Raw genomic sequence first — 23,287 nt, 5'->3', positions numbered from 1 at the left:
CGACCCTCTCACATGGACCCCCTTAGAGTTGTGAGCCCATAAAAGGGACAGGAATTGCTCAACTGGGGAGCTCGGCTCTTGAGACAGGAGTCTCGCCGATGTTCCCGGCTGAATAAACCCCTTCCTTCTTCTTTTCTCCCCCACTTCCTTCTTTAACTCATTGTCTGAGGGGTTTTGTCTGTGGCTTTTCCTGCTACAACATCAAGGGAACACCCCATGGGACAAAAGAATCTGAATGACAGCCTTCAGCCCTAGGCCTTCCCTCTGACAGAGCCTACCCAAATGAAAAGGAACCAGAAAACCAACTCCGGTAATATGACAAAACAAGGCTCTTTAACATGCCCCAAAATCACACTAGCTCACCAGCAATGGATCCAAACCAAGAAGAAATCCCTGATTTGCCTGAAAAAGAATTCAGGAGGTTAGTTATTAAGCTGATCAGGGAGGCACCGGAGAAAAGGTGAAGCCCAATTCAAGGAAATCCAACAAACGATACAAGAAGGGAAGGGAGAAATATTCAAGGAAATAGATAGCATAAAGAAAAAAATAAAAACTTCAGGAAACATTGAACACACTTACAGAAATGCAGAACGCTCTGGAAAGTCTCAGCAATGGAATTGAACAAGTAGAAGAAAGAAATTCAGAGCTAGAAGACAAGGTCTTTGAATTAACCCAGTCCAACAAAGACAAAGAAAAAAATCATAAGAAAATATGAACAAAGCCTCCAAGAAGTCTGGGATTATGTTAAATGACCAAATCTAAGAATAATTGGTGTTCCTGAGGAAGAAGAGAAATCTAAAAGTATGGAAAACATATTTAGGGAATAATCGAGGAAAACTTCCCCCGCCTTGCTATAGTCTTAAACATCCACATACAAGAAGCACAAAGAACACCTGGGAAATTCATCGCAAAAAGATCATCACCTAGGCACACTGTCATCAGGTTATCTAAAGCTAAGATGAAGGAAAGAATCTTAAGAGCTGTGAGACAAAAGCACCAGGTAGCCTATAAAGGAAACCTATCAGATTAATAGCAGATTTCTCAGCAGAAAACCTACAAGCTAGAAGGGATTGGGGTATCTTCAGCCTCCCCGAACCAAACAATTATCAGCTAGGAATTTTGTATGTAGTGAAACTAAGCATCATATATGAAGGAAAGATACAGTCTTTTTCAGACAAACAAATGCTGAGAGAATTCCCCATGACCAAGCCACCACTACAAGAACTGCTAAAAGGAGCTCTAAATCTTGAAACAAATCCTGGAAACACATCAAAACAGAACTTCTTTAAAGCATAAATCACACAAGACCTATAAAACAAAAATACAATTTAAAAAACAAAAACAAAAAATAAAAAAAACCAAGGTACACAGGCAACAAATAGCATGATGAAAGCAATGGTACCTCACATCTTAATACTAACATTGAATATAAATGGCCTAAACACTCCACTTAAGAGATACAGAACCACAGAACAGATAAGAACTCACTGGCCAGGTGCAGCGACTCATGCCTGTAATCCCAGCACTTTGGGAGGCCAAGGTGGGTGGACCACCTGAGGTCAGGAGTTTGAGACCAGGCTGGCCAACATGGTGAAACTCCATCTTTACTAAAATACAGAATTAGCCAGGTGTGGTGGTGCATACCTGTAATCCCAGCTACTCAGGAGGCTGAGGCAGAAGATTCGCTTGAGCCCGGGGGCTGAGGTTGCAGTGAACCAAGATCGCACCATTGTACTCCAGCCTGGGTGACAAGAGTGAAACTCTTGTCTCAAAAACAAACAAACAAACAAACAAACAAAAAAAAACAAAGAAAAGAAAAGAAAAGAAAAAAAAGGACTCACCAACCACTGTTTGCTGCCTTCAGGAGACTCACCTAACACATAAGGACTCACATAAACTTAAAGTAAAGGGGTGGAAAAAGGCATTGCATGCAAATGGACCCAAAAGTGAGCAGGGGTAGCTATTCTTATATCAGACAAAACAAGCTTTAAAGCAACAGCATTTAAAAGAGACAAATAGGGATATTATATAATGGTAAAAAGCCTTGTCCAACAGGACAATATCACAATCCTAAACATATATACACCAAACACTGGAGCTCCCAAATTTATGAAACAATTACTAATAGACCTAAGAAATGAGATAGACAGTAACACAATAATAGTGGGGGACTCAGTACTCCACTGACAGTACTAGACAGGTCATCAGGACAGAAAGTCAACAAAGAAACAATAGATTTAAACTATACCTTTGAACAAATGGACTTAACAGATATATACAGAACATTTCATCCAACAACCGCAAAATACACATTCTATTCAACAACATATGGAATTTTCTCCAAAATAGACCATATCATAGGCCATAAAAGGAGCCTCAATAAATTTAAGAAAATTAAAATTATATCAAGCACTCTCTCAGACCACAGTGGAATAAAACTGGAAATCAACTCCAAAAGGAACCTTCAAAACCATGCAAATACATGTAAATTAAATAACCTGCTCCTGAATGAGCATTGGGTCAAAAACTAAATCAAGAAGAAAATTTACAAATCCTTTGAACTGAACTACAATAATGATAGAACCTATCAAAACCTTTGGTATACAGCAATGGCGGCAATAAGAGGAAAGTTTATAGCCCTAAGCACCTACATCAAAAAGACGGGAAGAGCACAAACTGACAGTCTAAGGTCATATCTCAAGGAAGTAGAGAAATAAGAACAAACTAAACTCAAACCTAGCAGAAGAAAGGAAATAACCAAGACCAGAGAACTAAATTAAATTGAAACAAAAAATACAATACAAAGATAAATGAAACAAAAAGCTGGTTCTTTGAAAAGATAAATAAAATTGATAGACCATTAGCAAGACTAACCAAGAAAAGAAGAGAGAAAATCCAAATAAGCTCATTAAGAAATGAAACAGGAGATATTACAACTGACACCACTGAAATACAAAAGATCATTCAATGCTACTATGAACACCTTTACACACATAAATTAGAAAACCTACAAGAGATGGATAAATTCCTGGAAAAATACAACCTTCCTAGCTTAAATCATGAAGAATTAGATGCCCTGAACAGACCAATAACAAGCAGCAAGACTGAAATGGTAATTAAACAACTACCGACAAAGTCCAGGACCAGATGGATTCACAGTAAAATTCTACCAGACATTCAAAGAAGAATTGGTACCAATCCTTTTGACGCTATTCCACAAGACAAAGAGAAAACCCTCCGTAATTCATTCCATGAAGCCAGTATCACCCTAATACCAAAATCACGAAGGAACATAATCAAAAAAGAAGACTACAGACTGATATCCCTGATGAACACAGACGCTAAACTCCTTAACAAAATACTAGCTAACAGAGTCCAACAACATATCAAAAAGATAATCCACTATGATCAAGTGGGTTTCACACCAGGGATGCAGGTGTGGTTTCATATATGCAAGTCAATAAATGTGATACATTACATAAAAAAGATTTAAAACAAAAATTATGTGATCATCTCAATAGATGCAGAAAAAGCATTTGACAAAATCCAGCATCCTTTATGATTAAAGCTCTCAGCAAAATTGGCATACAAGGGACATACGCCAATGTAATAAAGGCCATCTATGACGAATGCACAGCCAACGTAATACTGAATGCGGAAAAGTTGAAAGCATTCCCTCTGAGGACTGGAACAAGACAAGGATGCCCACTCTCACCACTCCTCTTCAGCATAGTACCGGAAGTCCTAGCCAGAGCAATCAGACAAGAGAAAGAAATAAAGAGCATCCAAATTGGCAAAGAGGAAGTAAAACTGTCACTATTTGCTGATGATATGATCATTTATCTTGAAAACCCTAATGACTCCTCCAGAAAGCTCCTAGAACTGATAAAAGAATTCAGCAGGCCTGCCGGGCACAGAGTGGCTCACGCCTGTAATCCCAGCACTTTGGGAGGCCAAGGCAGGTGGATCACAAGATCAGGAGATCGAGACCATCCTGGTTAACAAGGTGAAACCCTGTCTCTACTAAAACAATACAAAAAATTAGCCAGGCATGGTGGTGGGCGCCTGTAGTCCCAGCTACTCAGGAGGCTGAGGCAGGAGAATGGCGTGAACCCGGGAGGCGGAGCTTGCAGTGAGCTGAGATGGCACCACTGCACTCCAGCCTGGGCGACAGAGCGAGACTCTGTCTAAAAAAAAAAAAAAAAAAAAAAAAGGATTCAGCAAAGTTTCCTAATACAAAATACATGTACACAAATCAGTAGCTCTTCTATACACCAACAGCAACCAAGTGGAGAATCAAATCAAGAACTCAAGCCCTTTTACAATAGCTGCAAAAAAAAAAAAAAAAAAAAACCAGAAAAAAGAAAGAAACAAACAACAACAACAACAACAAAAATCCTAACCAAGGAGTCGAAAGACCTCTACAGAGAAAACTACAAAACACTGCTGAAAGAAACCGTAGATGACAAACAAATGAAAACACATCCCATGCTCATGGATGGGTAGAATCAATATTGTGAAAATGACCATACTGCCAAAAGCAAACTACAAATTCAATACAATCCCCATCAAAACACTACCATCATTCTTCACAGAATTAGAAAAAACAATTCTAAAATTCATATGGAACCAAAAAAGAGCCTGCATAGCCAAAGCAAGACTAAGCAAAAAGAATAAATCTGGAGGCATCAAACTACCTGACTTCAAACTATACTATAAGGCTATGGTCACCAAAACAGCATGGTACTTGCATAAAAATAGGCAAACAGACCAATGAAACAGAATAGAGAACCCAGAAATAAATGCAAATACTTAAACAGCCAACTGATCTTTAACAAAGCAAACAAAAACAAAGTGGGGAAAGGACACCCTTTTCAACACATGGTGCTGGGATAACTGGCTAGCTGCATCTAGGAGAATAAAACTGGATCTTCATCTCTCACCTTTTACAAAAGTCAACTCAAGATGGATTAAGGACTTAAATCTAAGAGCTGAAACCATAAAAATTCTAGAAGATAACATTGGAGAAACCCTTCTAGACATTGGCTTAGGCAAGGATTTCATGACCAAGAACCCAAAAGCAAATGCAATAAAAACAAAGATAAATAGTTCAGACTTAATTAAACTAAAGAGCTTTTGCATGGCAAAAGGAATAGTCAGCAGAGTCAACAGACAACCCACAGAGTGGGAGAAAATCTTCACACTCTATACATCTGACATAGGACAAATATCCAGAATCTACAAGGAACTCAAACAAATCAGTAAGAAAAAAATAAACAATCCCATCAAAAAATGGGCTAACGACATGAATAGAAAATTCTCAAAAGAAGATATACAAATGGCCAACAAACATATGAAAAGATGCTCAACATCACTAATGATCAGGGAAATGCAAATCAAAACTATAATGCAATACCACCTTACTCCTGCAAGAACAGCCATAATAAGAAAATCAAAAGACAGTAGATGTTGGCATGGATGTGATGATCAGGGAACACTTCTACACTGCTGGTGGGAATGTAAACTAGCATGTAAACAGCCATCACGGAAAACAGTGTGGAGATGATTCCTTAAAGAGCTAAAAGTAGAACTACCATTTGATCCAGCAATCCTACTACTGGGTATTTACTCAGAGGAAAAGAAATCATTGTATGAAAAAGATACTTGCACACTCATGTTTACAGCAGCACAACTCACAAGTGCAAAATCGTGGGACCAACTCAAATGCCATCAATCAACGAGTGGATAAAGAAACTTTTATTATATATATGTATACACACACACACATCTATATGATGGAGTACTACTCAGCCATAAAAAGGAATGAATTAATGGCATTTGCAGTGACCTGGATGAGACTGGAGACTATTATTCTAAGTGAAGGACTCAGGAATGGAAAACCAAACATCGTATGTACTCACTGATATGTGAGAGCTAAGCTATGAGGACGCAAAGCCATAAGAATCATATAAGGGACTCTGGGGAGTTGGAAGGAAGGGTGGAAGGGGGATGAGGGATAAAAGACTACAAATATGGTGCAGTGTATACTGATTGGGTGATGGGTGCAACAAAATCTCACAAATCACCACAAAACAACTTATCTAACCAAATATCACCTATACCCCAATAACCTATGGAAAGAAAATAAATAAAAAATAAAATTAAAAAATTAAAAATAACTGAGGCAAAGCAGTAAGACCAAAATGATAGTTTGATACTATTTTTAAAATATTAGTTTTTTAATTTTGATATTTCATTAGCCTATGGTGATTGAGCACTGGCTGAATTTCCATAGTTATAAGCTGAAGAGGAATCAAATTTTACATTTCCTGAGTATACAACATCCTCTCCCCTCTTCAAATTTAAAACTTGCCTGCATTAGTTTGAAAAAATGGGAAACTTTTTTGACATTTGTTCTGCTTATAACAATTGTGAAAACCAAAAGCAAACTTTCTAAGATACAAATGCATGCACTTTTAATTATTTTGGGTGAGGCAGGCTTATAGAAAGCTCATATTTGGGGGGATCTGTCTCTATAAAATTAGACCTTTTGTTAAGCTCCAGTGATAGCCAGCACAGCATAAATGAAATTGGGGGAAGGATGGAAGCAGCAGCATATTAGAAACGAGTATAATGAACAAATAAGAACTATGCAGAGTTTAGGAACACAAATTTTGCAGTGTTTCATGCTGAATCCCATTCTCATGAGAGAATTTATTTCCTTCTTGATATATGTATGAATATCTTTAATTTGGTGTGCATTCAATATCTTTTTGTGAGTAATTTCTAAGCACTGCAAGATTTTACTTGAATACTATGAAAATATCCTCTAAAATTGTTGAATGTTTCTTATTAATTCCTTCATCAAACCTTTAAATCAAGGGGGAGCTCTGAGAAAGGAAGATGAAAATCTGGTTGCTTAACTGTTGAAGTAGTCCAGACATTAAGCAGTCTACCTCTATTAATAAAGAATGAACCTAATTCATAAAACTGCACATTTTTCTTCTTTCTAGGAGTCTGAAAAAAAGAATTTAGAATCCAAAGACTAAGGTATTAGTAAATATTCACAAAATTAAGGATTCGTTTTTTCAACTTACTGTGCAATCTGGGAGTGGGATATTGCAAGCCTTTGGTCAGCACATTCAATGATTTCTTCATATGATGTAACCTTGAAAAAAATAAGCTAAACCAATTATTTTTCATTCTAGAATTTTAATTTTTTTTCCTTTTTTATTACTACAAATTGAAATTTAATTATTTGACTATTAATGAAACTTTCACAATAGGCAAAACAGATTCCTTACATTTTGAAATCAGGAATATGAAAAAAATTATTATAACGTGCCCATTCATTATGAAGGAAACGTGAAGTGCCAAAAAATGGACAACAGTAGTGAGTCAACTATAATCCAGTTGTCTTCCAAATAAGCACTATATGCATCAACTAAGGGTTGTAGTTCATTTGGTTAAAGTTAATGCAGTTTTAATAAGGTAAACTAGAACACTAAGTTGGCAAGATTTAGAATTATCCTGAAAGCGAAGTAGCAATACTAAGATTTCAAATTGCCAGCAGCAGAATGGAGAGACGCACACAACAATCTTCGATAGCTTTCAGCTAAAAGGATAATGGGGGTGTTTTATAATGTCATTATGAAGTAAAAGGGATTAATATAAATGTGCTACATCATCCCACAGACCCTTTTTAGCTCTAAAATCCTATTAATATTTGGCATAGTTTTTCAAAGGCACAAATATTTCTGTAAGACAATTTGTACCAGGCCAGGAGCAGTGTCTCAGGTCTGCAATCCCAGGACTTTGGGAGGCCGAGGCAGAGGGATTGCTTGAGACCAGGAGGTTGAGAACAGCCTATGCAACATAGTGAGGTCACATCTCTACAAAAAAAGTTTAAAAATTAGCCAGGAGTGGTGGCACATGCCTATAATCCCAGCTACTAAAGAGACTGAGGTAGGAGGCTTGCTTGAGCCCAGGGGGTTGAGGCTGTAGTTCGCACTGCACTGTACTTCAGCCTGGGTGACAGAGTGAGATCTTATCTCAAAAAACAAAGGAACAAAAATGTGTACCTTCTTTATTAAGCTGCCTAAATGTCTTTGATACTTGTCATTTTCTTCAATGAGTCTGTTGCAGTGGCTTTCTTTTGACTCTAGGAGACATCCCAATTTTGTGATCTATGGAGAAACATCAGTAAAAACACTAACCTGGAATCTGCCACGAAAGCTATATATGGATGCCAAGAACAAACAAGAAAAGTGAGCAATACTTTATTCCAATATTCTTCTAAACCATAGGTGAAGCATGAGAGGCTATGAACCAGATAATGGTTAGACTGCACTTAGAACAGATAAACAAAAATTATAATGGGGTTTTACCTTTTCTCTTTATACTATAAAACAGCACTGCAAACAACTGAACACCTATTGGTACACACAAATATTTATCAGCCCCTTATCATCTTTCCTTATATAGCCAATGCATAGGCATATTTGACTCTACATGAAGTAAAGCACTGATGTTTTCAGGTTTGAGAAATACTCTCCCTTGCATAAATGACTGCAAGTTTTTAAAAAGGTTCAGCTTAATGTATTCCATTTTCGGACCTATGGTCCAATTTTTATTTGCAAGAAAGCCATTAAAAATGAAAAATTATGTGACATCTAAAATTAATTATCAGGAAATAGTATTCACAAGTTTCCCTAGCAGTTACCTTAATTTTCAAAGCAGTTATAGAAGAAAAACTATAAACATGAAAAAACAATGTTAGATGACTTTTAATCATCTAATGTTTTATTTTTTATTTTATTTATTCATTTGAGATGAAGTCTCGCTCTGTTGCCCAGGCTGGAGTACAGTGGTGCTATCTCAGCTCACTGCAACCTCTACCTCCCAGCAACTCTCCTGCCTCCTGAGTAGACAGGATTACAGGTGTGCGCCACCATGCCCAGCTAATTTTTGTATTTTTAGTAGAGATGGGGTTTCACCATGTTCAGGCTGGTCTTGAACTCCTGAGCTCAGGTGATCCACACCCCTCGGCCTCTTAAAGTGCTGAGATTACAGGCGTGAGCCACCACGCCCGGCCTAATGTTTTAAATACACTTATGTGTCTGTAGTGAAGAACCCTAGAGGAATCGATAACAGAGCAAATTTGCAGCAGAAACAGCAACTTACTTTCTCTTATATGAATAAAGTAATGAGGACAATATCAAATCAGTGGTCCCACTTCTCTAACAACATACATTATTTAAGGTACTTAATCCAGTTGTTATTACTTCAATTTAACAGTTGGAACCAAAGTGAAGATAATTTAAAAGATTTTTGAAGTAGAAAATGCTAGAATCCATATTTCTCAGCTATTAATGTTAGGCTCTTTTCATTGCATCTCCTCACTACGTCCTGGAGGGGGTGTTCCACTCTGCTTCATGACACTTGACTGAAGCAATGTGGAATTCCTTCTCAGTTTCTATTTTTCATCATAGATTTCATGGCACACTTTGAATTATTGAATAGCTCTCAAGATCAAAATAACAATCCTTTTAAGTCTGCAGATTGATTTTTTAAAAATGTGCTAGCCTCAGATTAAAGAAAGAATAGCAAAAGCTTCCTTACAGAATAATATTTATTTTAGAGATAAAGGAATTGCTCTGCAGAAGCCGGGTTTTTAGAGTATCATGAAAAGAAATACAACATTGTAAGTGTCTGCTAAAGTACAAATTTTAACTGCTTTAAGGGTATAAGTGACATATGATTAATAACACATATTTAAGGTGTACGGTTTCGTAAGGTTTTGTTGTTGTTGTTGTTGTTTGTTTTTGTTTTTGAGATGGAGTATCGCTTTGTCACCCAGGCTGGAGTGCAGTGGCGCAATCTCTGCTCACTGCAACCTCTGCCTCCAGGCTTCAAGTGATTCTCCTGCCTCAGCCTCCCTAGTAGCAGGGACTACAGGTGCATGCCACCACACCTGGCTAATTTGCGTATTTTTAGTAGAGGCGGGGTTTCACCATGTTGGCCAGGCTGCGGTTAGGTAAGTTTTGATATATATATATATCAAATATGCTTCCAAAACCATCACCATCATCAAGATAATGAGCCTACCCAGCACCCTCCACAACCGAAGTTTCCTCTTGCCACTCAGCAACCCCTCCCTCCTGCCCATCTGCCTTCCTTGACCCCCACACACTCTGCCAGTCCCAGGCAACCACTGATCTGCTTTCTGTCATCATAGATTACTTTGTATATTCTAGAATGTTATATAATGGAACCAAACAGTATTTACTCTTTTTTTGTCTAGTTCTTTTCACTTGGTATATTTATTTTGAGGTTCTTCTATGTTGCATGTGTTTCAGTAGTTCATCCTTTTTTTATGACTGAGTAGTATTTTCACTGAATGAATATATACAATGGATTTACCCATTCACCTGTAGACAGACATTTGGGTTGCTTTCTGATTTGGGCTGTTTATTATAAATAAAGCTACAAAGACCTCATACATATTTGTATGAACATAAGCTTTCATTTCTCTTGGGTAAATATCTGGGAGTAGGCCAGGCACAGTGTCTCATGCCTGTAATGCTAGTGCTTTGGGAGACGGAGGCGGGAGGATTGCTTGAGCTCAGGAGTTTGAGGCTGGCCTAGGCAACAAAGCAAGACTCTAGCTCTACAAAAAAAAAAAAAAAAAAAAAAGTTTTTTTAATTAGCTAGGGCTGGTGATGTACACCTGTAGTCCCAGATATTCTGGAGGCTGAGGTGGGAGGCTGCAGTGAGCCAGGATTGCGCTACTACACTTCAGCCTGGGTGAGAGAGAGATACCCTGTCTCTTAAAAACGACAACCAAAAAAAAAAAAAAAGAAAACTAGCAGTAGAATAATGGTAGGTGTGTGTTTAACTTTTAAAGCTATTGCCAAAATGTTTTCCAAAATGGTTGGACCATTTTACATCCCAACCAGCAGCGAATGAGAGTTGTATTTGCTCCACATTCTCTCCAAGCCTTGGTACGGTCAGTCTTTTTAATTTTAGACATTCTAAAAGGGGTGCAGTGGTATTCTTTGTGGTTTTAATTTGCATCTTTTTTTTCTTTTTTTTTTTTTTCTTTTTGAGATGGAGTTTCGCTCTTGCTGCCCAGGCTGGAGTGCAGTGGCACGATCTCGGCTCACTGCAACCTCCACCTCCCAGGTTCAAGCAGATTCTCCTGCTTTGGCCTCCCAAGTAGCTGGGATTACAGGCATGTGCCACCATGCCCAGCTAATTTTGTATTTTTTAGTAGAGATGGGGTTTCACCATCTTGGTCAGGGTGGTCTCAAACTCCTGACCTCAGGTGATCCACCCACCTCGGCCTCCCAAAGTGCTGAGATTACAGGTGTGAGCCACCTTGCCCGGCCTAATTTACATCTTAATGATGTTAAGTATCTCTCCCACCTCTTCAGCACCTCCTTTCCTGAGTGGCCTGCCCCTGTGTGCTGGGCCCCTGTGTGCTGAGCCCCGAGCGTAGACACAGACCCACAGAAGCTGTGATGGGCCTCACTGACTGCCTTGAAGATGCAGGCTCTAAGGGCAGGGGTGAGTTAGGCGGAGGATGGACACCCATGTTGGGTCATGTTCACAGCAACAGACATTTGACATAGCAGAGGAGGAAGTCCTCTTGGAGAGCTGCTCCCTGGGCAGCATGGATAACAGCCAGCGAGAGGCAGAGAAGCCAAGACGAGGTTCACTTGGTCCAGGTAAGACTGCTCAGTCATGAGCCCTCCAAACATATCCTGGGTTTGCTCCTCTCTGTATCCCAAATTCGTGGACACAGTTCCAAGTTAATAATATATTAATTTGCTTCAATGTATTATGAGGCAGTGAAATCCAAATCACTAAAAAACTGAGGTCAATACATCTTGTATTCACTTTCTGTTGCTGCTCTAACAAATTACCACAAACTTAGTGGCTTCACACAACACAAAGTGATTATCTTATAGTTCTGTAGGTGGGAAGTCTGGCATAGGTCTCACTGGGCTAAAGTCAAAGTGTCAACAGGGCTGTGCTCCTTTCTGGAGGCCTTAGGGGAGACTTTCCAGCTTCTAAACACTGCCCACATCTTTGGCTTAGGTCCCCTCTCTTCATCTTCAGAGCCAGCAAGTGTTATAGCTTTGAATATTCTTTAGTAGTCATATCTCCCTCTGACATGTCTGGGAAAGGTCCTCTACTTTTAAGAACTCATGATTACACTGGACCCACCCTGACAATCCAGGATAATCTACCCCTGAATCTCAAGGCCCTTGATTTAATCACATCTGCAAAGTCCATTCTGCCATGTTCTGGAAACTATGGTGTGGAAATTTTTGGGGGTGCCATTATCCTGCTACCACACACCTTTTATGAGGCCCTCCATGATTTGAGGTGCAGGTGGCCTGGCTATATGGTGAAGCCAGGGTATTTAGCTCTATCTAGGTTGTAATTCAAGGTTTGCTAAGAGGCTTTTACTTGCATTAACACACTTTCCTCATATAGGGTTGTCTTACATTCTGGTAGTGTCAACTTAGAGGGAAAGTATGTCAAGGTACACATAACATTCACCATGAACAGTGGATAAATCAGCCATCATTATTAATAGGCTTGCAGATTGAGATATGGGAAGAAAATTGACTGATTGAGTTTCCAATTCTCCACATAAAGGTTTTGAGGTTGTGTACATACAATACAATATAAACCTGGCTGGGCGCGACAGCTCATGGCTGTAATCCCAGCACTTTGGGAGGCCAAGGTGGGCGAATCACCTGAGGGCAGGAGTTCAAGACCAGCCTGTCTAACATGGTGAAACCCCGTCTCTACTAAAAAATGCCAAAAAATTAGCCGGGTGGGGTGGTGCATGCCTGTATTCTCAGCTACTTGGGAGGCTGAGGCAGGAGAATCACTTGAACCCAGGAGGTGGAGGTTGCAGTGAGCCACGATCATGCCACTGCACTCCAGCCTGGATGACAGAGCAAGACTCTGTCTCAAAAAACAAACAAACAAATACAATATCAATCAGAAACTAAACATTAAGCCAGAATATATAGAGCAGGTGAGGAACAACATGCAGATACGAAGCTAACTAAGACCTACACTCCAGTGCCATATTTATTAATGAACTTCTTCATAGCTAAAACGAAATGGAAATCTGGTCAGTTACATAAATAATGATGAATCTGGTTGTCATTATTTATGTGATGAAAATATACCTGCTTCTAAAGGAGAAGCTTGTCCTAGTGCGCCCGAGATCTCTAAGGAAGTTCTCACCCAAGTGAAACAACCACGTCTCCGTAGCAAATGAGAAGGATGTTTCCTCGGATTGTTGAGGGTCTAACATCAGAGCACGGCTCAGTAAAGGCAATTCTGTGAGGGCCAAGATAGCATGTTCCAAGCAGCAGCTTTCAGATCATGAACATGATTCAGGATATGACTCTTTACTAAGTGGTAAAATGAATTTATGACCAACATAAAAAAAGAAATGGAACAGAACAAAAAAGAATTTTAAAACCCAATGTTTTAGCTGTGTGTGTGTACATATAAGAATTCCATCAAGATGTAAAATGTATTTTTTCTAAACTGAGGATTACTACTAGAGGAACAAAAGAACTGCAAAGATTATCCTTCAGAGATACAAGAGCTCTTAAGCTCTTGCCAAGAGCTGGTCAGGAAATAGATCGATGTGATATCCTTCAGCAAGGACCTATGGTGCAAATATTGTTTCCCACTCTTGCTTTAGAAAGGAAATTAGGAAAATCAGAACCAGGAAGGTGAGGGAGAGGGTCAGAGTATCAGAAGGACTACTGTAAAATGCCAGGATGCTTGAGAGAACAAGAAAACAGATGGTAAAGTTGACATCTATGTAAACTAAGAATTTAAGATTCCATCCGGCAGGACAGCCCTCCCACCTGTGTGACCCAAGTTCTAGTGATGACTCTAGTCTCTTCCTTAGGAGGCTGGTCAGTGGCAGAGAGGCTGGCAAACTATAAAGTATACTCAAGGTAACACCGTGCCAAATTCAGATACTGGCAGGTACCTTCTGTCGTTCAAGTGGACCGCAAGGTACTGGGTTTTGATTGTTTTCTTTTGGTTCACTTGGAAAATTTTTCCTAGAGCAGTAATTTTCCACTTTGCCTATTCCTTTCTTATTCTTGTGACTTCTTTACAATTTAACAAACTATTAATTTTAAAGGCTACCAAAATAATAAATTAGGTAAATGTTTTATGTAATATATGATTGCCATATTGAAGTGGTATGTTTTAGGACAGATTTTGGTTTGTAAATTTTAACTACTCGATAATACTAGTGAGAGGATATCTCATTTGTATTAGAAGGTATCTATTTTACTGAAGATGGGATCTAGGAGGAACTTACTATAAGCCTATTTGAACTCTGAACATCAATACCATTAAATGGACTTTTGCCTTGTTCCCAGTGATCAAATCTCTGACTGTATCAAGGTCTTCCTGGACCAGGAGACATTTTGCACTTGACAGTTAAACACCCAGGATGCTCGAGCCAGCAGGAAGGCAAAGCTGAAGTCAAGGACCCTGTCTCAGGATGGAGGAGGACAGGCTGTAAATGGAGCAGATGGCAGGGTCAGAACTGTGAAGAGGAGCCAACAGCAAGGGGTCAGAAGGACATGAGGGAAGCACACGACGATGTGCCAGGGGAAGCATGAGCATCACCCTGCACTCCAGCGGCCACACCTTGCTGGCCCAGAGTTCCTTAGAGAATGAGGTGTGAATCTTCTGGAGTACATTCTGCACTTCCAAACAATAAAAACAAAACCCTTTTTATCTTGAAAACTTTCATGCAAGTCTAAAGAATAACATAATGGACCTCCATGTTTCCATCACATAACTTCAACGATTACCAACATTTTCCATTACTGTTTTATCTTTCTCGAACTCTGCTCCTACCCCTACTATGCCACCTTTTTGTTCTCCTGGAGTACTTTAAAGCAAACCTTGTCATCATATTAATTCATTCATAAATACTTTTCAAAATATAATACTAACAGGATGGGTGTGGTGGCTCACACCTGTAACCCCAGTACTTTGAGAGACTGAGGCGGGTGGATCACCTGAGCTCAGGAGTTCATGACTAGCCTGGCCAATATGGCAAAACACTGTCTCTACTAAAAATACAAAAATTAGCTAGGCATGGCGGTGGGCGCTTGTAATCCCAGCTACTTAGGAGGCTGAGGCAGGAGAATCCCTTGAATCCCGGGGGCAGAGGTTGAAGTGCCACTGCACTTCAGCCTGGCAACAGAGCGAGGCTCCATCTCTAAAAACAAACAAGCAAATGTAATACTAACAGAGAAGGGCTTTTAAAAACACAATGATACCACTATCACATCTATTAAAATCAACAATATCAACAATAATTTCGTAATATTATCTAATATGCTGAGTTCAATTTTCTATTATCTCACAAATGTCTTTTTATAGTGGTTGGTTGAGTTTCATACACTGCCTCTGGCTGATTTGTCCTTTAAGTCTCTAGCCTCTCTTAGTCTATAACAGTTATTCCCCTCTCCTTCCCTTCTCTTGTGCCAATTATTTATTTATTAGAGTCCTCTGCATTCAGGATTTGTCATTATGGTATGATCAAGTACATTTCTTTACCCACTGTAGTTCCTGTCTGCTGGTAGTTAGGTCTATATGCTAGCTTTTGGATTCAGCAGTTTTGGTAAGAAGCCTTGTGGATGGTGTTGTGTGCTTCCTCTGCACCATGTCAAGGGGCACAGGTCTGCCTGTCTCACCATTAGTGGGGTTGAGATTCATCAGTGGGTTCAAATTTTGGTCAATACGACTCATTCATTAAAAACTCCTTATCAATCTTGAACCTAAAGGTTTTAGCAGCCATTATGATAGCTGCTTACATTCCTTAATCTATTCAGGAGTGCAAAATATAATTTTCTAAACTTATCTTTTCTTCGGCTTTTAATAGCTTACATTCTTCAATAAAGAACTCTCCCTCATCAATTATTTGGATACTCTGAGATAGGGTTTGTACAGCAAAGCCCACAGTGCATTTTAAAGGTGATATGGTGTGTTTGACACTCTGCCATTTGTGACCTTGTTCCCATTCCAGTTCCCACTGCTGGGAACACTACTGGTCACTCTCATCATCATCTTTGTATCACCAGGGCCTGAAGCATAGGTACTGCTAATGGACAACAGAATGTATTGTATGCTGTCCTCTTGGTTCCCTATGCCCAAATTTTACTGGTCTTTAAGACCCAACTGCCATCTCCTTCATAACCTGCCTTAGAAATAACCTCTTCTAGTCCTCAGACAAGTATCCACTCTGTTAGATGCCAGTCATTGTACCTCTTCTCTAAAAACTTTCCCCTTCCTCCTGATAAACAGTTATTTATGTATCTTATCTTCTTTTCTAGACTCCTTAGTAGCAGGGTTTATATTTTGTTTCGCTTTCTAGCTCCTTAGTGATTAGCTTGTTTAATCTTTTCTGAGAAGTCAATAATAATTACTATTTTTTAGGCTGGAGTGCAGTGGTGTGATCTCAGCTCACTGCAACCTCCGCCCTCTGAGTTCAAGCGATTCTCCTGCCTCAGCCTCCCAAGTAGCTGGGATTACAGATGCCTGCCACCGCGCCCGGCTAATTTTTTGTATTTTTAGTAGAGATGGGGTTTCACTGTCTTGGCCAGGCTGGTCTTGAACTCCTGACCTCATGATCCACCTTCCTCGGCCTCCCAAAGTGCTGGGATTACAGGCGTGAGCCACTGCACCCAGCCAATAATTACTTCTTAAATGAAAAAAAAAAAAAAAATTAGAAAAGAGGAAAGCTTTGAAACTTCATGTTATTAGACAGTTTCTTTTCTATTAAAGGTGAGTTGTATGTAATGAATTTGGTATAGAATGCTGCTTTTAACCATTTAAAAAATATGATGGTAGACTTATCTAATTAACTCCTATAAAAATTCCTTATGTTAATTAGACGTTTTCATTTTAGTGAGATCCAACTGAGTTCCAAAATTGCTCTATAACTATCTAGATTCTAAGATCACATTTTCATTTTCTTTTAACATATTTTTCCTATTTTATCTGCCTTTATCTTTACAACACCATCTAAAGTACGTTATGAGTGTTATTGCCTAAAGCACACCTTAACCATGGTTGTTGTACATAGCTATTACTGTAGCATATGCAACAGTATTAGTGTACTTCATCTACTATGAAAAAACAGCACTTTTTCTTTTAATTTCTGCATTTGGAAGGAGATAAATCTGATTAGTCTTAACAGAAACGAGGTGGGACAATATTTAAGATTTCAAAACCCAAAAATGCAAACTTCAATTCTATATTCTTGTGGGTAAATAATAATGCCATGATGTCAGCCTGTGACCATTTTAATAAGCCAGTTTTTTGAAGGACAATTTCTTAAACTTGTTAGTAAAATAATGTTGTGTATAAAAATAATAGCAAGGTAACAAAAGGTCTTTCTTACCAGGAAATCAAGCTCCTCATTTAGACTGTGGTACTTATCCAGTTTGGCTCCCAGAAAGGTAGGTACATCTCTGATACTCTTGGCTTCATCTGAATCACAGTCTGTGACCTGAGGTTAAATATATTTGTTCTCACTTTCAATCATTTCATACTCCTTGGAATACTTGACAATAAATACTTATTAGTTTAAAAATCAAAGAGATTATCAGTGGCTGAAATAATAAAAGTGTAGAACTTAGAACTAGAAGGACTTCAACAAATTTACCAAAAGAGCATAAATATCTGAAAATGTATATTTTTATGTTAAAGATAGTACATAGTAAATATTAAGCTCACCTTAATAGCATGATCTTGAAATGCTTTTTCCTTAGCAATTAAATCTCTAAAGGTTGTGATTCTATCTTTATGTTTCAGTAGCTAAGAAAAGGAAAACATTCTGTATTTTAGAGAGGAAATACAACTACACTCTAATATTTATAATAAAATAATCAAACCAGGCCGGGCGTGGTGGCTCACGTCTATAATCCCAGCACTTTGGGAGGCCGAGGCGGGTGGATCACCTGAGGTCAGGAGTTCAAGACCAGCCTGACTAACATGGTGAAACCCTGTCTCTACTAAAAAATACCAAAATTAGCCGGGCATAGTGGTGGGCACCTGTAATCCCAGCTACTCAGGAGACTGAGGCAGGAGAATTGCTTGAACCAAGGAGGCAGAGGTTGCAGTGAGCCAAGATGGCGCCATTGCATTCCAGCCTTGGCGTCAGAGCGACACTCTGTCTCAAAAAAAAATAATAATAATAATAATAATAAAAAAATAAAATAAAAATCAAACCATGCACAGTCTAACAGTCTTCAAAAAACATACAAAAAATATATTTTTACAGCTCTCGTGAGGAAAATAATTCACACAGCAGGTCCAAGACTGAGAGGCTTAGAGAGGCCTGCTGGCAAGGCTGCCCTGTGACTGGCATTTGGAAAGTTGGACTGTGGGAAGTTTTCCACCGTTCTCTGATGTAAATGGCTTATGGTGCTTAACCTACTTGCCCAAAGCATGGGACTTAAGCTAAGCATCTACTTTCCTTCCAGGGATCTGGAATTTTGGCACGTACTAGGCAGAGGGTGCTTGTGTGAACTGCTCCCGATAAAAACCCCGGGCACTGGGTCTCTAAGAAGCCTCACTGGTAGATGACACTTCCACACCTGTGGTTGTAACTCATTGCTGGGGGAATGAAATGCATCCCGTGTGACTCCATGAGGACTCTTGGAAGCCTGAGTTTTGCTTCCTCTAGACGATGCCCCTGTGCTTTTCCCTTGGCTGATTTTGCGTTGTATCCTTTGCTGTGGTAAGTCATAGCTATGAGGACGACTCACAGTCCTTTAGCTAATCATCAAACCTGGGGGTGGTCTTGGAGTCTCCAAGGAGTTATCCTAACATACAGTTGTTGTTACAGTCAGGCTATTAAAATTTTTCCTTAAAGAAAAAAAAAATAGCCAAATCTGGGTGTAATTTATAATCATTTCTTATTTGTTCCTTCAGTATAATAATCATCTTAATATCCAATATTCAAACTGATTAGTGAAGTGTGGTGCACGGAATATTTTTTATTCTTTATTGTGAACATTTTCCAATATTTAAAATAGAGAAGAAACTTTAATGAGCCCCATGTAACTATCATTCAGCTTCAATAATTAACAGCTAATGGTCAATGTCATTTGTATCCTCAATCACTGCCCTCTTCCGTCCATCCCCCTTCACTGAATCAAACTGCAGACATCATATCACCTGTCAATACTTCAGTAATTACATAGAAATTAACCAAAAGAACATAAATATCTGAAAGAAGTATTTTTGGGTTTTTGTTTTGTTGTTTTGCTTTTTGTTGTTGTTGTTTGTTTGTTTTGAGACAGGGTTTTGAGACTTGCCTCACCACAGCTTCGACCTCTCCGGGCTCAGGTGATCCTTGCACCTCAGCCTCCAGAATAGCTGGGACACAGGTGTGTGCCACCACGCCTGGCTAATTTTTGTATTTTTTGTAGAGACAGAGTTTCCCCATGTTGCCCAGGCTGATCTCAAACTCCTGGGCTCAGGCCATCTGCCTGCCTTAGCCTCCCAAAATGCTGGGATTACAGGCATGAGCAACTGTGCCCAGCCTGAAATTGTATTTTTGTAATATCCTCAGTTGGGCTTATTTTTGAAAGCTGTTTAGAGAAGTGGATGCCAGTTGTTTCTCTGCGTGGCTATGCTCATACCTTGGTCCTGTCCTTTACAGGCTGGCTACGAGGCAGACAGATTCTTCAGGATACCCGCGAGACGTCAGTTCAGAGAAGTGCTACAGAACTGAATTTGTTATGATCCAAGATTCCAGGTCTGAATATATTTTGATTCCTTAGCCAGAAAAAGTTGTCATTTCTGCATTCCTCTCAGATTCAAAATGGTACAATTTGACATCCTGTTATCACCTTCCCTATTTAATTCTCTTCATTTTATCCTTCAACCTCTATTCCGCAACGCCTAGAAAAGCATACTTGAGGCCGGGTGCGGTGGCTCACGCCCATAATCCCAGCACTTTGGTAGGCTAAGGCAGGTGGATCACCTGAGGTCAGGAGTTCAATGGTCGCATTTCATTAAATTTGGCCTGGCCAACATGGTGAAACCCCATCTCTACTAAAAATACAAAAATTAGCTGGGCGTGGTGGCACATGCCTGTAATCCCAGCTACTTGGGAGGCTGAGGCAGGAGAATAGCTTGAATCTGGGAGGCGGAGGCTGCAGTGAGCCAAGATCATGCCGCTGCACTCCAGCCTGAGCAACAGAGCAAGACTCTGTCTAAAAAAAAAAAAAAAAAAAAAAAAAATTAAAGAAAAGAGTAACTAAACAAAATTCAAGAACCTCTGCACTCACCCTTCACCCACCTGAGAAATAAAATTGTTTTAAATGTTTCTATTATTCCAAAGGATGAAGTTTGAAATCGCTATAGGAAAATCAAAATAAATGAGCCTTCGGGAATCAGTAGTGCCATGCAAAAATGAAAAAAATTATCATACTAAATTTTTTGTAGGTTTTCCAGTATAGATAAGCAATAAAACAAGTCAAATGTTGAACATTTTATCTCTTTAGTGAGGGGCACAGTAAAACTAATCTAGTCCCCCAAAATAATGTTTTAAATCATTCCACCTTTAAGAGTTACTTCCTCACTACCTTTTAACTATTTTTTCGCTAAAAATAATATACATTTTAGATGAAGAATAAATATAGTACCTCTTTATCTAAATTTTTCTTTTTAAGATGGAGGCTCTTCAATTTTTGCAGCATTATATCACTAACCTTCTCACTCTCTTTGAAATGTTCGGCATCAGAATTGGTGATGTCCTAAGGATAAGAGTTTCAGAAGCTAGATGAAAAAGTTTTTACTAAAGCTAAAAGGAAGTAAAAAACATGCATATGAAACAAAAATAAATCTCTTTTCAATAAGTAAGCAAATCAAAAGAGGTAAAATCATATTGCACTCTATTCCTCAATTACTCATCAGAAGGCATCTAATAAAGGGTTAGTATGGAAAGACTTCATTGTTTTAATTTTAATTTTAATTTTTTTTTTTTTTTGAGACAGAGTTTTGCTCTTTTGCCTAGGCTGGAGTTTAGTGGCGCGATCTCTGCTCATGCAACCTCTCCCCCCGGGGTTCAAGCGATTCTCCTGCCTCAACCGCCCAAGTAGACGGGATTATAGGCACCCACCACCCTGCCCAGCTAATTTTTGTATTTTTAGTAGAGATGGGGTTTCACGATGTTGGCCAGGCTGGTCTTGAACTCCTGACCTCAGGTGATCCGCCTGCCTCGGCCTCCCAAAGTGCTGGGATTACAGGCGTGAGCCACCTGGCTGTACATGTCCCTTCATTGTTTTTTTCATTAAATGCAGTGTTTATAAGCTCCCAGGACAGAAGCATCATTTCCCCATCTTAAAGATAAAGAAACTGAAGTGGAGGTTAGGTTACTTGGTCAAGTCACACAGCTAGGAAATGATAAGCCAGCATCTGAACTCCTCTGACAGCAACTTCACTTTTTACTGGACTGCCCTTCCCCGGCTCCTAACCAAAAGTGGTATTTCAGATTGGGCAATCAGCTCATTAATGTGAATAATCACTAATCACTAGGCACAGACTGACCAGAGCACAAGACTACTGCTCTGGGAAGGCATTCCTAAAATGTGGGAAGTACTTAATAAAGGGGTTCTTTTTATCTTATTACATTTTATCTTTCTGTACACTTGTGAGGATTAGGTGTTCAAGAAAGATAAGCAGAAAGAAGACATGGGGCAAAGAAGGGCTGGATGGATGGCTTAGGGGTCTGTATTTTATCTTCAATTCTTCATTTTCTTCTTCCACAACTTAATTCCTTTTATTGCCTCTCTTTTAGTCCAACCCTATTATTTATTCCTCCCCTACTAAAATATCTAATATATGTTTTATTACCTGGCACTTGAGAAGTCCCACCATCAGAGCCAGAAGACTGTGCATTTTGGAGGCCAGTTGAGAAGATCTTTCTATATCTGCAGGATTCAGGCTCTCTTCTTCACAAGGTGAGCAATCCAGGAGCAGATTAGAATGTGTCATTTTTGTATCCTATATACACGTAATTCAGATTTGTCAAAAAATGACAAAGAACCTGAAATATCTTTTAAGTAAAATGCTGTATAAAATGCCACTCTTAAAAACCTTGGTTGATAGTTCTCAAACTTCTTGATCTTAGGATCCCTTTAGAAATTAAAACTGAGAATATTTTAAAATATTTGTTTACTAATTCTTTTAAAGTAGCAATAAATCCATTTGTATAAACATAAATAACAATTTATTTATTTATTTATTTTTGAGCCAGGGTCTCAGTCTGTCACACAAGCTGGAGGGCAGTAGTGTGAACACGGCTCACTGCAGCCTCAAATGCCTAGGCTCACACAATCCTCCCACCTCAGCCTCCCCAGTAGCTGAAACCACAGGTGCATGCCACCACATTTGGCTATTTTTCATATTTTTTGTAGAGATGGGGGTCTCACCATGTTGCCCAGGCTGGTGTTGAACTACTGGGCTCAAGCACTGTTCTTGCCTTAACCTCCCAAGTGCTGGGATTGCAAGTGTGAACCACTGTGCCCAACTAATAACAATTTTTAAATAGAACAACTACCACATTTTTCAAAACAAAACATTTGTGAAAAGAATGGCACTGTTCTGCATTTTTTTCCAAATATTTTTAATGCTGGCTTAATTGAAGATAGCTGGATTCTCATATTTGCTTCACACATTCCATCAGCCATGAGAGCAATTACATCATCACACATCGTGTGGCTTCTGGAAAACTCCACGGTACACTTGTGAAAAAATGAGAGTAAAAAAGGTGATAATGTCTTAATATTACTATAAAAATACTTTTGACTTCACAGATACTCCCAGGCCATACTTTGAGGAAACAGAACTAGAGTTCGTGAAAAGCAAAACTATAAGCAGAGTAAGTATGAATTCAGAGTGTTAGAGAAATTGATTAATCAAAATAAAATAAGGAACTTAAAAAAAAGGCTCAAGAAGAAAATTATATACCATGCTAAATTTCTGTACAATTAAACTAACTCATTTAGAGCTTACCCATTCAAAATGCATCATGATTTGGTTAGGAGCTCCAGTTAAGATGGCTTAGGTCAGTGGTTCTCAAAGTGTGACTCCAGGACCAGCAGCATCAACAACTGGGATCTTGCTAGAAATGCACCTTCTCAGGCCCCACCCCAGAATTACTGAATCAGAAACTCTAGGGTAGGGCCAGCAATAT

General features: G+C 39.1%; 1 protein-coding gene across 1 annotated transcript in view; it reads right to left on the bottom strand.

The window, feature by feature from the left end:
• Nucleotides 1-23,287, bottom strand: part of CAGE1 (cancer antigen 1) — a 60,162-nt gene that overhangs the window by 18,919 nt on the left and 17,956 nt on the right. The window contains exons 6-11 of the mRNA XM_078000964.1: nt 21,946-22,095; nt 20,736-20,846; nt 17,815-17,895; nt 17,480-17,587; nt 8,082-8,186; nt 7,098-7,168 (exon numbers count right to left, since the gene is read on the bottom strand). Coding sequence (XP_077857090.1) covers nt 7,098-7,168; nt 8,082-8,186; nt 17,480-17,587; nt 17,815-17,895; nt 20,736-20,846; nt 21,946-22,095 — 626 coding nt within the window. The remainder of the gene's footprint in view (nt 1-7,097; nt 7,169-8,081; nt 8,187-17,479; nt 17,588-17,814; nt 17,896-20,735; nt 20,847-21,945; nt 22,096-23,287) is intronic.

Source organism: Macaca mulatta, chromosome 4, assembly GCF_049350105.2.
Source record: "Macaca mulatta isolate MMU2019108-1 chromosome 4, T2T-MMU8v2.0, whole genome shotgun sequence".
In the NCBI taxonomy this organism is placed as follows: Eukaryota; Metazoa; Chordata; class Mammalia; order Primates; family Cercopithecidae; genus Macaca; species Macaca mulatta.
This window is presented reverse-complemented; position numbering and strand designations above follow the sequence as displayed.